Genomic DNA, 16589 nt, shown 5'->3' with positions numbered 1-16589 from the left:
GTAGTGTTGGTTCTTGTAGGAACATGGTCCAGGTGGTAGTGTTGGTTCTGGTAGAACATGGTCCAGGTGGTAGTGTTGGTTCTGGTAGAACATGGTCCAGGTGGTAGTGTTGGTTCTGGTAGAAACATGGTCCAGGTGGTAGTGTTGGTTCTGGTAGGAACATGGTCCAGGTGGTAGTGTTGGTTCTGGTAGAAACATGGTCCAGGTGGTAGTGTTGGTTCTGGTAGAACATGGTCCAGGTGGTAGTGTTGATTCTGATAGAAACATGGTCCAGGTGGTAGTGTTGATTCTGGTAGAAACATGGTCCAGGGTGGTAGTGTTGGTTCTGGTAGAAACATGGTCCAGGGTGGTAGTGTTGGTTCTGGTAGAAACATGGTCCAGGTGGTAGTGTTGGTTCTGGTAGAAACATGGTCCAGGTGGTAGTGTTGGTTCTTGTAGGAACATGGTCCAGGTGGTAGTGTTGGTTCTGGTAGAACATGGTCCAGGTGGTAGTGTTGGTTCTGGTAGAAACATGGTCCAGGTGGTAGTGTTGGTTCTGGTAGAAACATGGCCCAGGTGGTAGTGTTGGTTCTGGTAGAAACATGGTCCAGGGTGGTAGTGTTGGTTCTGGTAGAACATGGTCCAGGTGGTAGTGTTGGTTCTTGTAGGAACATGGTCCAGGTGGTAGTGTTGGTTCTGGTAGAACATGGTCCAGGTGGTAGTGTTGGTTCTTGTAGGAACATGGTCCAGGTGGTAGTGTTGGTTCTGGTAGAAACATGGTCCAGGGTGGTAGTGTTGGTTCTGGTAGAAACATGGTCCAGGTGGTAGTGTTGGTTCTGGTAGAAACATGGTCCAGGTGGTAGTGTTGGTTCTGGTAGAAACATGGTCCAGGTGGTAGTGTTGGTTCTGGTAGAAACATGGCCCAGGTGGTAGTGTTGGTTCTGGTAGAACATGGTCCAGGTGGTAGTGTTGGTTCTGGTAGAAACATGGTCCAGGTGGTAGTGTTGGTTCTGGTAGAAACATGGTCCAGGTGGTAGTGTTGGTTCTGGTAGAAACATGGTCCAGGTGGTAGTGTTGGTTCTGGTAGAAACATGGTCCAGGGTGGTAGTGTTGGTTCTGGTAGAAACATGGTCCAGGTGGTAGTGTTGGTTCTGGTAGAAACATGGTCCAGGTGGTAGTGTTGGTTCTGGTAGAAACATGGTCCAGGTGGTAGTGTTGGTTCTGGTAGAAACATGGTCCAGGTGGTAGTGTTGGTTCTGGTAGAAACATGGTCCAGGTGGTAGTGTTGGTTCTGGTAGGAACATGGTCCAGGTGGTAGTGTTGGTTCTGGTAGAAACATGGTCCAGGTGGTAGTGTTGGTTCTGGTAGAAACATGGTCCAGGTGGTAGTGTTGGTTCTGGTAGAAACATGGTCCAGGTGGTAGTGTTGGTTCTGGTAGAAACATGGTCCAGGTGGTAGTGTTGGTTCTGGTAGAAACATGGTCCAGGTGGTAGTGTTGGTTCTGGTAGAAACATGGTCCAGGTGGTAGTGTTGGTTCTGGTAGAACATGGTCCAGGTGGTAGTGTTGATTCTGATAGAAACATGGTCCAGGTGGTAGTGTTGGTTCTGGTAGAAACATGGTCCAGGGTGGTAGTGTTGGTTCTGGTAGAAACATGGTCCAGGGTGGTAGTGTTGGTTCTGGTAGAAACATGGTCCAGGTGGTAGTGTTGGTTCTGGTAGAAACATGGTCCAGGTGGTAGTGTTGGTTCTTGTAGGAACATGGTCCAGGTGGTAGTGTTGGTTCTGGTAGAACATGGTCCAGGTGGTAGTGTTGGTTCTGGTAGAAACATGGTCCAGGTGGTAGTGTTGGTTCTGGTAGAAACATGGCCCAGGTGGTAGTGTTGGTTCTGGTAGAAACATGGTCCAGGGTGGTAGTGTTGGTTCTTGTAGGAACATGGTCCAGGGTGGTAGTGTTGGTTCTGGTAGGAACATGGTCCAGGGTGGTAGTGTTGGTTCTGGTAGAAACATGGTCCAGGGTGGTAGTGTTGGTTCTGGTAGAAACATGGTCCAGGTGGTAGTGTTGGTTCTGGTAGAAACATGGTCCAGGTGGTAGTGTTGGTTCTGGTAGAAACATGGTCCAGGTGGTAGTGTTGGTTCTGGTAGAAACATGGCCCAGGTGGTAGTGTTGGTTCTGGTAGAACATGGTCCAGGTGGTAGTGTTGGTTCTGGTAGAAACATGGCCCAGGTGGTAGTGTTGGTTCTGGTAGAAACATGGCCCAGGTGGTAGTGTTGGTTCTGGTAGAAACATGGCCCAGGAGGTAGTGTTGGTTCTGATAGAACATGGTCCAGGTGGTAGTGTTGGTTCTGGTAGAAACATGGTCCAGGTGGTAGTGTTGGTTCTGGTAGAAACATGGTCCAGGTGGTAGTGTTGGTTCTGGTAGAAACATGGTCCAGGTGGTAGTGTTGGTTCTGGTAGAAACATGGTCCAGGTGGTAGTGTTGGTTCTGGTAGAAACATGGTCCAGGGTGGTAGTGTTGGTTCTGGTAGAAACATGGTCCAGGTGGTAGTGTTGGTTCTGGTAGAAACATGGTCCAGGTGGTAGTGTTGGTTCTGGTAGGAACATGGTCCAGGTGGTAGTGTTGGTTCTGGTAGAAACATGGTCCAGGTGGTAGTGTTGGTTCTGGTAGAAACATGGTCCAGGTGGTAGTGTTGGTTCTTGTAGGAACATGGTCCAGGTGGTAGTGTTGGTTCTGGTAGAAACATGGCCCAGGTGGTAGTGTTGGTTCTGGTAGAAACATGGCCCAGGTGGTAGTGTTGGTTCTGGTAGAAACATGGTCCAGGGTGGTAGTGTTGGTTCTTGTAGGAACATGGTCCAGGGTGGTAGTGTTGGTTCTGGTAGAAACATGGTCCAGGTGGTAGTGTTGGTTCTGGTAGAAACATGGTCCAGGTGGTAGTGTTGGTTCTGGTAGAAACATGGTCCAGGTGGTAGTGTTGGTTCTGGTAGAAACATGGTCCAGGTGGTAGTGTTGGTTCTGGTAGAAACATGGTCCAGGGTGGTAGTGTTGGTTCTGGTAGAAACATGGTCCAGGTGGTAGTGTTGGTTCTGGTAGAACATGGTCCAGGTGGTAGTGTTGGTTCTGGTAGAACATGGTCCAGGTGGTAGTGTTGGTTCTGGCAGAAACATGGTCCAGGTGGTAGTGTTGGTTCTGGTAGGAACATGGCCCAGGTGGTAGTGTTGGTTCTGGTAGAAACATGGTCCAGGTGGTAGTGTTGGTTCTGGTAGAACATGGTCCAGGTGGTAGTGTTGGTTCTTGTAGGAACATGGTCCAGGTGGTAGTGTTGGTTCTGGTAGAAACATGGCCCAGGTGGTAGTGTTGGTTCGGGTAGAACATGGCCCAGGTGGTAGTGTTGGTTCTGGTAGAACATGGTCCAGGTGGTAGTGTTGGTTCTGGTAGAAACATGGTCCAGGTGGTAGTGTTGGTTCTGGTAGGAACATGGTCCAGGTGGTAGTGTTGGTTCTGGTAGAACATGGTCCAGGTGGTAGTGTTGGTTCTGGTAGAAACATGGTCCAGGTGGTAGTGTTGGTTCTGGTAGAACATGGTCCAGGGTGGTAGTGTTGGTTCGGGTAGAACATGGTCCAGGTGGTAGTGTTGGTTCTGGTAGAAACATGGCCCAGGTGGTAGTGTTGGTTCTGGTAGGAACATGGTCCAGGTGGTAGTGTTGGTTCTGGTAGAAACATGGTCCAGGTGGTAGTGTTGGTTCTGGTAGGAACATGGTCCAGGTGGTAGTGTTGGTTCTGGTAGAAACATGGTCCAGGTGGTAGTGTTGGTTCTGGTAGAAACATGGTCCAGGTGGTAGTGTTGGTTCTGGTAGGAACATGGTCCAGGTGGTAGTGTTGGTTCTGGTAGAAACATGGCCCAGGTGGTAGTGTTGGTTCGGGTAGAACATGGTCCAGGTGGTAGTGTTGGTTCTGGTAGAAACATGGTCCAGGGTGGTAGTGTTGGTTCTGGTAGAAACATGGTCCAGGTGGTAGTGTTGGTTCGGGTAGAACATGGCCCAGGTGGTAGTGTTGGTTCGGGTAGAACATGGCCCAGGAGGTAGTGTTGGTTCTGGTAGAAACATACCCACAACATGGTTGCCATATTCTCAGAATATCAAAAATATGTGTATTTACAGTATCATGTCTGTACATGCCATTTTAAAGCAATGATGATGCCAATTATAGCAAAATCATACACAACCTCCATGTTTCACTGTGGGAACCACACATGCCGAGATCATACGTTCACCTACTCTACGTCTCAGAAAGACACGGCAGTTGGAACCAAAAATCTAATTCGGACTCATCAGACCAAAGGACAGATTTCCACCGGTCTAATGTCCATTGCTTGTGTTTCTTGGCCCAAGCAAGTCTCTTCTTCTTATTGGTTTCCTTAGTAGTGGATTCTTTGCAGCAATTTGACCATGAAGGCCTGATTCACACAGCCTCCTCTGAACAGTTGATGTTGAGATGTGTCTGTTACTTAAACTCTGAAGCATTTATTTGGGCTGCCATCTGAGGTGCAGTTTACTAATGAACTTATCCTCTGCAGCAGAGGTAACTCTGGGCATTCCTTTCCTGTGGTGGTCCTCATGAGAGCCAGTTTCATCATAGCACTTGATGGTTTCTGCGACTGCACTTGAAGAAACTTTTAAAGTTCTTGAAATGTTCCGTGTTGACTGACCTTCGTCTCTTAAAGTAACGATGGACTGTCGTTCCTGCCATAATATGGACTTGGTATTTTACCAAATAGGGCTATATTCTGTATACCACCCCTACCTTGTCACAACACAACTGATTGGCTCATTAAGAAGGAAAGAAATTCCACAAATTAACTTTTAACATGGCACACATGTTAATTGAAATACATTCCAGGTGACTTACTCATGAAGCTGGTTGAGAGAATGCGAAGAGTGTGCAAAGCTGTCATCAAGGCAAAGGTTGGCTACTTTGAAGAATCTCAAGTATAAATTATATTTTGATTTGGTTAACACTTTTTTCGTTTCTACATGATTCCATATGTGTTATTTCATAGTTTTGACGTCTTCACTATTATTCTACAATGTAGAAAATGGTAAGAAATTAAGAAAAACCCTGGAATGAGTAGGGTGTCCAAACTTTTGGTTGGTAATGTACATATCTGTATTTCCAGTCATGTGAAATCCATAGATTACTGCCTATGAATTTACTGATTTCCTTATGAACTGTAACTCAGTGAAATCATTTACACCACCTGTATTCCAGAGGACATGCCCAGTATGTAAAATAATGCCCCCAAAGGCCCTAACACTGTCCTCTCCATGTCCCTCTAGCCCCTGTCGCGCCCCCCTGTCCCGTCCCACCAGGTGCCCCCCTACAAAGCGGTGTCGGCCAGGTTCCGCCCCTCCACCTTCTCCCAGAGCACCCCCATCGGACTGGACCGCCTCGGACGACGCAAACTACACAGACTCCTCAGTGTTGAGGGTGTGTGTGTGAAAGAGAGGACTAAAGATGAGAGCTTTTCTGTGAGAATGAGGCAGAGTGGCGAGGGGGTGTGAGAATGAGGCAGAGTGGCGAGGGGGTGTGAGAATGAGGCAGAGTAGGGTTGAGTGGTGAGGGGGTGTGAGAATGAGGCAGAGTGGGGTTGAGTGGTGAGGGGGTGTGAGAATGAGGCAGAGTGGGGTTGAATGGTGAGGGTGTGTGAGAATGAGGCTGAGGGGTTGAGTGGTGAGGGTGTGTGAGAATGAGGCTGAGTGGGGAGGGTGTGAGAATGAGGCAGAGTGGGGTTGAGTGGTGAGGGTGTGTGAGAATGAGGCTGAGTGGGGAGGGTGTGAGAATGAGGCAGAGTGGGGTTGAGTGGTGAGGGGGTGTGAGAATGAGGCAGAGTGGGTCTAGTGTCTGTAAATTAACAGCAAAGCAGACAGGCTCTTTGAAAGTGTAATGTAAAAGTATGTCTTTCCCCTCTTTCAGTGTGTGTGTGCATGTCTGTTTGTAACTGTACTCTCCTCCCCAAAGCAGACGCCGGCTCAGAGCGTTCTGCAGCGGTGGATGGTGACAGTGTGAGTGAGGAGGAGGGGAGCTTTGACGAGCTCAGTGATGTCACAACGTACCTGCAGCCTGGGGTGGAGCTGTCTGCTCTCAGCCAGGTGAGCTGCCTACCTGGGTGTTTACCTGCCTACCTGGGTGTTTACCTGCCTACCTGGGTGTTTACCTGCAGAGTGTGTTCAGTTACCGTTCCTGGCCACAGACGTAACGTCTCTCCAAGTCAACTTGCCCTTTCTGCCAAGTCGTCCCTGATGTGTGTGATTGTGTGTGATCTGTTTTGGTCAAAGTTTGGACCCAGCTCTGGTGTCCAAGTCCAAGCATAATCTTTGTGTCGGACATGAGTGTGCTGTGCATGTAATTCTGTATTTATCTGTGCGTGTCTGTCATTACATAAAACTCTAACTCTGACTCTGTAACTCTGAGTACAGAGAAACATCAGGGGAATAATGTGGCTCTTCTCATTTCTTTAACTGGAAAATCTTCAGCCATCAGACAGTCTGATGTATGTAATAGTTTTTGTGTGTGTGTGTGTGTGTGTGTCAGTGGATCAGCCAGGGTCAAGCAGTGTATGCGGAGGCCCTGTGGGACCATGTGACGATGGAGGAGCAGGAGCTGGCGTTCAAGGCGGGGGATGTGATCCGGGTGCTGGAGGCCCCTCACAAGGACTGGTGGTGGGGCATGGGGGCAGACAGGGAGGCCTGGTTCCCCTCTAGCTTCGTCAGGGTAAAACTACTCTAATCACTTTTCCATCCACAGTTTTTATGTGAGTAAAGTCATACCGTACAATTTTATAAATGCCGACAGATCATTTGTTAATTCGACATGGTGGGATCATTTTGTGTCGGTAAAATGTATTATGCAAGAAATTTCCCAAGACCAGAGTAGGCACATTTGCTATTTAACTCAACAGTTTTTGTGACAAATCTATCGGTAGAGTTGAAAATGTGATGCAAACACGTTGAACTTTAGAATTTTATTCGCTACACTATGCACTATGTCATCACGCACTGATTTTTATCCACAACAAGTCTGACTGGTGCACTAACCCTGAAATTTAAAATAAAGAAAAATCAATCAGTCAATTATTCACCATTTCTTCATGTTTTTATTGATATTTTTACACAACACTAAGATATAGATCAGGCCATAAATAAAATAAAACAAAACAAGTGTCTGTACAAGACATGATGGTTGGGTTGTTGAAATATAAGAAGTGTCCATGGTTTTGTCTAAGTGGACATTGACCTCCCTGTGTAATTGATGTTTACTGTAGAGCCTCCCAGCCAAAGGCTCTGAAACTGGCTTAGCGCCAACCACGCCCCTTTGTAGTGTGTGTTCAAGGGCTGAGAGTTTCAGTGGTTTCCCTGGTGACTTGTGTTGATTGACAGTTGAGTCTTAGTAAGGCAAGCTATGGTAACCATGGCAAGGCCAGTTAATTGACAGGTGGGTGACCGCTTGGTAATTTCCCCAATTGGTGATTGTTGTTGACGGACAGGGGCTTGTTAACCATACATGGTGTTTCCAATGTTACAATAGGGATGTAGGTTGGGTTAAGTTTCATTTCTAGATGCTAGTTAACTAGGGGGACTGTGTGACTCTGTGTGACTTGCCCTGTTAACGTGGGGGAGTGTGTTTGATTGACAGGTGCGTGTGAACCAGGAGGACGACTCAGGAGCAGAAAGTGTAGAGAGTTGTGCTCTGGACCAAGAGGACCCACACACTGCCACCCGGGACACTCACACACACAGCGCCGAGCACCGTGAGCAGATGAGGACTAATGTGGTCAAAGAGATCATGAATACTGAACGCATCTACATCAAACATCTCCGGGACATCTGTGAGGTGGGTGGAAGCTCGACCACAACCACCAACATTAACCAACCCTAACCCATCTCTTTCCACCATCATCACTGATATTACAACTAGGGCTCTGGATTGCCACCAGCTTTTCTGCCTATTGGCTCCTCCTGCTGGTCAAACCTTAACATTGAACACAACATCTATGTCAGTGTTTTTTTCTGCATAGAAAAGTCTTGGGTGGGCCACCTGTATTTTCAGGGGCCTATGTCCAAATAGATACATTTTAATTAGTGTTATTTATTTTAATATAAATTATTTTCGGGATAGACATTTTTTTTCCAGTGTTAACTTAAACAACTAAAACCAGATATAAAGTATGTAGAAAAGATAACATACTAGTGTATTTTGTAATAAAATCATCTTTGAGAACTAACAATCACAAAAATAAAAGCTAGACAGTCAGGGGGGCCCCCATTGATTTTGTTTGTGTCGCTCAGATAGCATAAACTATGGTGAAATGTATAGAATTGCAGGAAATTTGCTTTAAAACAGCACATTTTCTCTGTCTCATGTAAAAAATGTGTATAAATGTACACATTAGCTTTAAAACGGCTACATTTTGTCACTGCGCCCAACAGGAGGGCCTCTAAACTATTTGATTGTAGACCACACCATTGACCACGCCCCACTACTTAAGCCTCATTTTGATCCAGACAAAATGTCTAATGCTTTTCCCAGGGCTATATCCGTCAATGTGGTAAACACCCGGGCATGTTCACTGAGCTGCAGCTGAAGACCATCTTCAGTAACATCGAGGACATCTACAAGTTCCAGAGACAGTTCCTCAAAGACCTGGAGAGGAAGTACAACACAGACCAGCCTCACCTCAGTGAGATAGGAGCCTGTTTCCTCTTACAGGTACGTTATACCCTTTGTACACACACTTTCTTTACACACACACTTTTTTCAGAATTGGATCCAGCGTTTTTCCATACCATTATCTTTTAGCTCCGTGAAAACATTACACAGTTATACATTTCAACACAGTCATATCCCCGTTTGGCTCAATTGAACTATTTTGCCTCTCTCCCTCCTGGCTTTTCCACCCCCACCCCCCCCCCCCCCCCCAACACTCTTTCCTTCCTTACCCACTCTCTCACCCTCTTCACTCACCCCCCCATCCTCTTATCCTCTCTCTCAGGGGGAGGGTTTTTCCATCTACTCTGAGTACTGTAACACCCACCCTGCAGCGTGTGGGGAGCTGCAGCGCCTCATGAAGCTGAGCAGGTACAAGCACTTCTTTGAGGCCTGCCGGCTGCTGCAGCAGATGATTGACATCTCCATCGCCGGCTTCCTGCTCACGCCCGTCCAGAAGATCTGCAAGTACCCCCTGCAGCTGGGAGAGCTGCTCAAATACACCCCCAAAGACCACAGGTAGGCCACTTTTTCCTTTACTAACTTCCAAACATATACCCACTCTCTCACTTACACACACGCACACACCTTTTCACACTCTCCAATGCTGTTGATGTTGTGTTCTGTAGTGACTATGGTGGAGTTAGTGACGCGTACGAGACGATGAAGAATGTGGCGAGCCTGATCAACGAGGGGAAAAGGAGGCTGGAGAGTGTCGACGCCATCGCTCACTGGCAGGTGGCCATCCTACACTGGGAGGTGAGGCTCCTCACTACTTTTTACATTGTTACTGTAGCAGAAACCTGTTACCACCATATTATTACATGACTACTACAATGTTTATGTTAAGGCTTTGCATCGAAACCCATTTCAACCTTGTGCTCGTCTCCTGTACTCAGTCTGGGAAATAAGGTGTTGTTTAATATGGGTCCATGCTATCCGGGGTCCTTGGGACATCCCTACCCCATTGAAGTTGAAATGTAAAATAGTTAAGGGTTATGTAAGGGTAGGGGTTAGGGTAGAGACTTCCCAAGGATTCCGGCTAGCACTAACCATTTAAGATGTAGACAATGACTCAATCAATGATCTGACAAATCCAACCCCCTCTCTGAACCAGTATCTGGGCAGAGGAGGAGACAATGAATGACTAGTCTCCAATCACCTCTTCAGTACCGCCAATAAAATCCCTCATTACACCACGTACATGTCGGCTGATCCAGCAGCAGTACACTATCCCTAAAGATCATTGATTTTATCATCTACAATAGTGTATGAATGTCATCAACCTGTAATAACATTTAATGCAAATGGATTAAGTAGCCCATGTTATTAGAGATCAAGTAGGTTAAGTAGACCATATAGGGTATGTTTTTAGAGATTAAGTAGACCATATAGGGTATGTTTTTAGAGATCAAGTAGACCATATAGGGTATGTTTTTAGAGATTAAGTAGACCATATAGGGTATGTTTTTAGAGATCAAGTAGACCATATAGGGTATGTTTTTACAGATCAAGTAGACCATATAGGGTATGTTTTTAGAGATTAAGTAGACCATATAGGGTATGTTTTTAGAGATCAAGTAGACCATATAGGGTATGTTTTTAGAGATCAAGTAGACCATATAGGGTATGTTTTTAGAGATCAAGTAGACCATATAGGGTATGTTTTTAGAGATCAAGTAGACCATATAGGGTATGTTTTTACAGATCAAGTAGACCATATAGGGTATGTTTTTAGAGATCAAGTAGACCATATAGGGTATGTTTTTAGAGATCAAGTAGACCATATAGGGTATGTTTTTAGAGATCAAGTAGACCATATAGGGTATGTTTTTAGAGATTAAGTAGACCATATAGGGTATGTTTTTAGAGATCAAGTAGACCATATAGGGTATGTTTTTAGAGATCAAGTAGACCATATAGGGTATGTTTTTAGAGATCAAGTAGACCATATAGGGTATGTTTTTACAGATCAAGTAGACCATATAGGGTATGTTTTTACAGATCAAGTAGACCATATAGGGTATGTTTTTAGAGATCAAGTAGACCATATAGGGTATGTTTTTAGAGATCAAGTAGACCATATAGGGTATGTTTTTAGAGATCAAGTAGACCATATAGGGTATGTTTTTACAGATTAAGTAGACCATATAGGGTATGTTTTTACAGATTAAATAGACCATATAGGGTATGTTTTTAGAGATCAAGTAGACCATATAGGGTATGTTTTTACAGATTAAGTAGACCATATAGGGTATGTTTTTACAGATTAAGTAGACCATATAGGGTATGTTTTTAGAGATCAAGTAGACCATATAGGGTATGTTTTTAGAGATTAAGTAGACCATATAGGGTATGTTTTTAGAGATCAAGTAGACCATATAGGGTATGTTTTTACAGATTAAGTAGACCATATAGGGTATGTTTTTAGAGATCAAGTAGACCATATAGGGTATGTTTTTACAGATTAAGTAGACCATATAGGGTATGTTTTTACAGATTAAGTAGACCATATAGGGTATGTTTTTAGAGAGCTTTCCGAAGAGGTGGATTTAGCACATGTACATTTTTATGTAGACTTGTTTTGGGATGTACATACCTGGTGTGAGGGCAGTGAATGACGATAGTTGCTCAGCGACACTCCATATTTAGTGAGTAACTGATGTATTTTGACATAACGTTTGCAGAGCTGTCTAATGGGAAAATGAATGTTAGCAAACTGGGCTAGAGATGAGACTAGTCATATTCATTGTCTCCTCCTCTGCCCAGATACTGGTTCACCCCCTCTCTCTCTCTGTGTGTGCTCTCTCCCAGGGAGCGGATGTTCTGGAGCGCAGCTCGGAGCTGATCCACTCTGGGGAACTCACCCGGATCGTCCGGCAGGGCAACAAGACGCAGCAGCGCAGCTTCTTCCTGTTCGACCACCAGCTGGTGTTCTGTAAGAAGGATGTACTGCGCCGCGACCTGCTGCACTACCGTGGTCGTCTGGACATGGACAACACATCGGTGCTGCAGATGCCTGATGGCAGGGACCCCGAGCTGGGCATCTTGCTGAGGAACGCCTTGCGGCTCCGGAACAGCTCCACCCTGGAGACCCTGTGTTACCTCTGCTGCAGGAAACCCCAGGATAGACAACGCTGGCTGCAGGCCTTCGCCAGGGAGAGACAGAGGGTACAGGAGGACCAGGAGATGGGTGAGAAGGAGTGGGAAGGAGAGACTGAGGAGGGAAGTGGAAAAGGAAGGAGATACTGAGGAGGGAAGTGGAAAGGGGTGGCGACTAGAAGAGAGGTTGTTGGGAAGATGGGAAAGGCGTTTCCCATGTCTCCTTCATGTAGCCTAACTCTTAAACGCACACACAAAAACAATGTTTTTTTTTTCGTATACTGACTCTATCATGTTCAACTATAATTAGTATGCTTTGTTTAACTGATTAAACACATTTCTATTTACAAATACTACCATTCAAAAGTTTGGGGTCACTTAGAAATATCCTTGTTTTTGAAAGAAAAGCACATTTTTTGTCCATTAAAATAACATCAAATTGATCAGAAATACAGTGTAGACATTGTTAATGTTGTAAATTACTATTGTAGCTGGAAACAGCTGATTTTTATGATATATCTACATAGGCATACAGAGGACCATTATCAGCAACCATCACTCCTGTGTTCCAATGGCGCGTTGTGTTAGCTAATCCAAGTTTATAATTTTAAAAGGCTAATTGATCATTAGAAAACCCTTTTGCAAATATGTTAGCACAGCTGAAAACTGTTCTGATTAAAGAAGCAATAAAACTGGCCTTTAGACTAGTTGAGTATCTGTAGCATCAGCATTTGTGGGTTCGATTACAGGCTCAAAAGGGCCAGAAACAAATAATTTTCTTCTGAAACTCGTCAATCTTTTCTTGTTCTGAGAAATGAAGGCTATTCCATGCGAGAAATTGCCAAGAAACTGAAGATCTCGAACAACGCTGTGTACTACTCCCTTCACAGAACAGCACAAACAGGCTCTAACCAGATTTAATGAAGCTGCCAGTTGAGGACTTGTGAGGTGTCTGTTTCTCAAACTAGACACTCCAATGTATTTGTCCTCTTGCTCAGTTGTGCACCGGGGCCTCCCACTCCTCTTTCTATTCTGGTTAGAGCCCGTTTGTTCTGTTCTGTGAAGGGAGTAGTACAAAGCGTTGTACAATTCTAAGTGACCCCAAACTTGTCAACGGTAGTGTAGATATTTTTTCGGGTTTTTTTGTGTGGTTTTCGTATAAGCTCTTGTGTTTTCAACCTCACCTGCAAACTGTTTAATCTGTACTGTTTTGTCTTTCACTTTTCTTCTTTGGTTTCGAATAAATCAAATCTAAAACCATTCACAGAGGAGAACGTGTAAGTAGGTCCATGTTGAATGACATTGGGTTGACTGGTATTTTTTTATTTCATGACAGGAATGAAGATTAGTGAAACACAGAGAAAACAAGCAATCTTCAATGCAAGAAGATCCAAACAAGGGAAAATGAAGAGTAAGCAAGCAAGCAATCATACTTCTGTGTTCTTACAATTGCTGTGGTGTTGGATTTAGTGAAATACTCTTATTATTGCAAATAATGTTTAAAAAATGTTTATTCTCAGCCATAGGCTACTCTGGCTCTGTCCCGCCCCACCACCACCACCAACCCCTGCATCCAATTCACCAGCGCCATGTTACTGTGCCAACCAGTGTGCCTCAGCAGCAGGTGTTCACATTGGCCGAGCCCAAGCGAAAGCCCGCCCACCTGTGGTACACCTTCACCCGACATGCCTTGTTCAGGAAGTGAGGATCTCGCCCTGAGGACTTAGAGAAAAACATACAATTATGGACCTACATATTTCAGCATGTGCTCGTACTACTTTGTGTAATGTGTTTTATCAATGTGTTTGTGTGCATGTATATTTTGTTGTGGTCTTGTGTGTGTGCGTTATGTCTGTTCGGTTTCTATTTGTGTCAATTCAAATCTGTGCCTGCAAATTGGGAGGGACATCCCATAAGTGTTAATATGCATAAAGACTGACTCCCTCCATGTGCTGGTGTGGTAAAGATGCTGCATTTTGTAGGTCTGAGGTTCCTTAATACCCAACTGCCCAGCACAAACCTGTATTCGTGTCATTATGACCATGATGTGCAGCACATTTGAGCTTTTCAATTAGGAGTTGAGTACTTACCTGCTACCTTGGTTTTAGTTCATTTCTCTGAGGCTGGTCCCTGTTGGCGTTGGACTGCTAGTGAAGGCACAAGTGGCTCTTCTGAGAGGTGAATGCCCAGAGGACAGTCTACACATGCATTTGCACATTCAGTAACCCTGTTAACACTGTTGTAAATAAACTCTTTTACAAAAAGTACCAAATACAAGTAGTGTATTTCTCAATAATTGTATTAGTTGGTTGTGAGAAATGTATCTCTCAAAGAGATGTAACATCTGTAATCATATGAATTCTGTCAACATTAATTTTACCTTTATTGAACTAGGCAAGTCAGTTAAGAACAAATTCCTATTTTCAATGACGGCCTAGGAACAGTGGGTTCTGCCCCTGAACAGCCTTGTTCAGGGGCAGAACGACAGATTTGTACCTTGTCAGCTCGGGGATTCGAACTTGCAACCTTTAGGTTGCTAGCCCACCGCTCTAGGCTACCCTGCCGCCCCAATGAGGGTCGTCTCTAGTTACCACAGGCACAAAGTTATAAACCTGCCTATTTCTACAATTTATCATCTTATACCACACCACACCCTAACCTTAAATTAAGACCAAAAAGCAAATGTTTGTTAACGTACTTTTTTTTAACGATATTTAGACTTTGTGGCTGTGGTAACTAGTGGAAACCCTGAAGGAGTCCCAGCTAGTCGCTGCTTCCTCACCTGTGCGGTCGGATCTGGTTACATTCACCTGGCGGCTCAGGGTAGAGAGCGAGACGCGCCATAGCAGCACGGTTTAACCAGTACACAGGGGTGCTCCTTTTGCCATCTTTATATTTGCCATTTTAGAGTGGAACAGTAGAAATGACAGATCTCACTCAGAAGCGAACGATCGGATGATATGAGAGGCGCGAGGTAATGTTCCTGTGCCGGTGTCATGGGGACAGAGCGCGAGCTGACGAGCGGAGATGACAGAGATGGCAATGCCGGAGACAGTGCCAGTGTAAGTATAGCATATTATTGGAATTTTTTTACCTGCTGTAGGTGAATGGGAATAATTACAATTTTTAACAACCAAAACAAGTGACGAGTAAATAGGTATTTGTGTTGTCATATCACCCGAGAAGCCTATGCGTTGGAATGATTACGCACGTTTCGCCTCCATAAAATTAGCTTTAAGTACCATAAAACAAAACGTAGGTTTTAGGCCATTCACTAAAAATAAAAACGTTTACAGTGTGTGACTGACTCGTATAAAGGAGTCGTGCTGGGTTTAACCCAGAAAGATATGTGACCACTTGGTTACAGCGACACCGTTCTTCTGAGGACACCCAAACCAGTGTCCACAGTAAAGCCCAAGAGCCTTTGCTGTAGCCCTGCTTGGCACCTTTAGCCTATATTGACTATTGGTTGAGACATAGGGCCCGTTAGGGCAGGCTATGTCAGGGTGGGAAATTGGAAATGTCAATTGGGCCAAGTTGGAGGTAGTAATGCATTTAGGTTATTGTTTATTGAGTGGCATGAATACACCACACCAAAAGCTTGCTTTTATGACTATTTTCAAACAAATTTCCTGCAATTATGTGTAGTAATGATTTACCTTCACTACTTGGACAATTGATTTAATGATTAAATCTATGCAAATAAATGATATGAATTGATAGTTCAGCCCTTTTTTTTAATTCTCTAATAGGAATATTTTAACCATGTATTCAAACTAATCAAATCCAAGTTTAGCGCTGTCCTTTTAAAACCAATCGTTGATCACATAACGATGAATTCGTATTTTATATAACAGAACCGAATAGCATAGCAGGCCCATAACATTACTGTTACACCAAAAACACCTCATTTCTAATGAGATTTTAAGATGGTTAGCTGAAGCTGAATAGTCAAAAAAAATATAGAATGCTCCAAAACTCAGAGCCACTATGCAGGATATATGGTTTCATTGAAACAAAATACAAGAAAGGCTAATAGTTTGTTAACATCATCCGCTCTGATTGTCTCACGAAACAGTAACTCAGGAAGATGGAAATGCTGATTCCCATGAAACTGATTGAGATCAATCAAAAGATTGGCATGGAGATGCAGTTTCACCGGTAAAATTGGAATAATTACCATTCACAATTGCCAGTGATAATGGCCTATTTTGAAATTAGGTATGCCTATCTTGGTGTTTGAGGGAATTAAAAATCTAACATTTTCTTGAGGCAATATGTGTGGGTATAGGCAGACGTTGCAAATAGAGGATGCATTTTATGCAGATTTTATAACAGAGCTCTCTCTCCAACCCTGTTCCTGTTCCAATCCTAATCTAGCGCACCTGATTGTAATAATTAGCTGGTTCCTAAAATGAATGGGTTAGTTGAGTGGACCCCTACAGGATGATAGCGCTCCAGGAACAGCATTGGAGAGACATGATAGGCTGGCTATTCGATAGACTACATCTGTCCGTACAAACGTTGAGGGAATGGTGACGTCATTTACATATTTCCTTGCGCTACAGCACTGCAAGTAAGATCTATGGTAGGTCTGTAGACAGGGGTGTCTGTGTGCTGCATGTGTTCCCCTCTGGCTTCATCAATCTGAGCAGAAGCCAAACTGCAACCATTCCGTGCTCATTACGAACAGGGTTTTAACCTTCTTCTCCATTTACATTGTGTCATAGCCTACACTTGGATTAGCCTA

At 44.4% G+C, this 16589-nt stretch overlaps 1 protein-coding gene across 3 annotated transcripts in view; it reads left to right on the top strand.

Moving 5' to 3' along the window:
• Positions 1-14110, top strand: part of spata13 (spermatogenesis associated 13) — a 45700-nt gene extending 31590 nt beyond the window's left edge. For all 3 annotated transcript variants that reach the window (XM_014159547.3, XM_014159546.3, XM_014159544.3), the window contains 10 exons: positions 5311-5461; positions 5996-6123; positions 6566-6745; positions 7667-7864; positions 8561-8740; positions 9024-9256; positions 9367-9496; positions 11552-11930; positions 13176-13250; positions 13360-14110. In XM_014159547.3, the coding sequence (XP_014015022.3) occupies positions 5311-5461; positions 5996-6123; positions 6566-6745; positions 7667-7864; positions 8561-8740; positions 9024-9256; positions 9367-9496; positions 11552-11930; positions 13176-13250; positions 13360-13544 (1839 nt within the window). In that variant the 3' untranslated portion in view covers positions 13545-14110. The remainder of the gene's footprint in view (positions 1-5310; positions 5462-5995; positions 6124-6565; positions 6746-7666; positions 7865-8560; positions 8741-9023; positions 9257-9366; positions 9497-11551; positions 11931-13175; positions 13251-13359) is intronic.
• The last annotated feature ends 2479 nt before the right edge of the window (positions 14111-16589 follow it).

Source organism: Salmo salar, chromosome 19 (assembly GCF_965601325.2).
Source record: "Salmo salar chromosome 19, fSalSal1, whole genome shotgun sequence".
Taxonomy (NCBI): Eukaryota; Metazoa; Chordata; class Actinopteri; order Salmoniformes; family Salmonidae; genus Salmo; species Salmo salar.
Note: the sequence above shows the minus strand (reverse complement) of the source record. Positions and strands in the feature narration are given on the sequence as shown.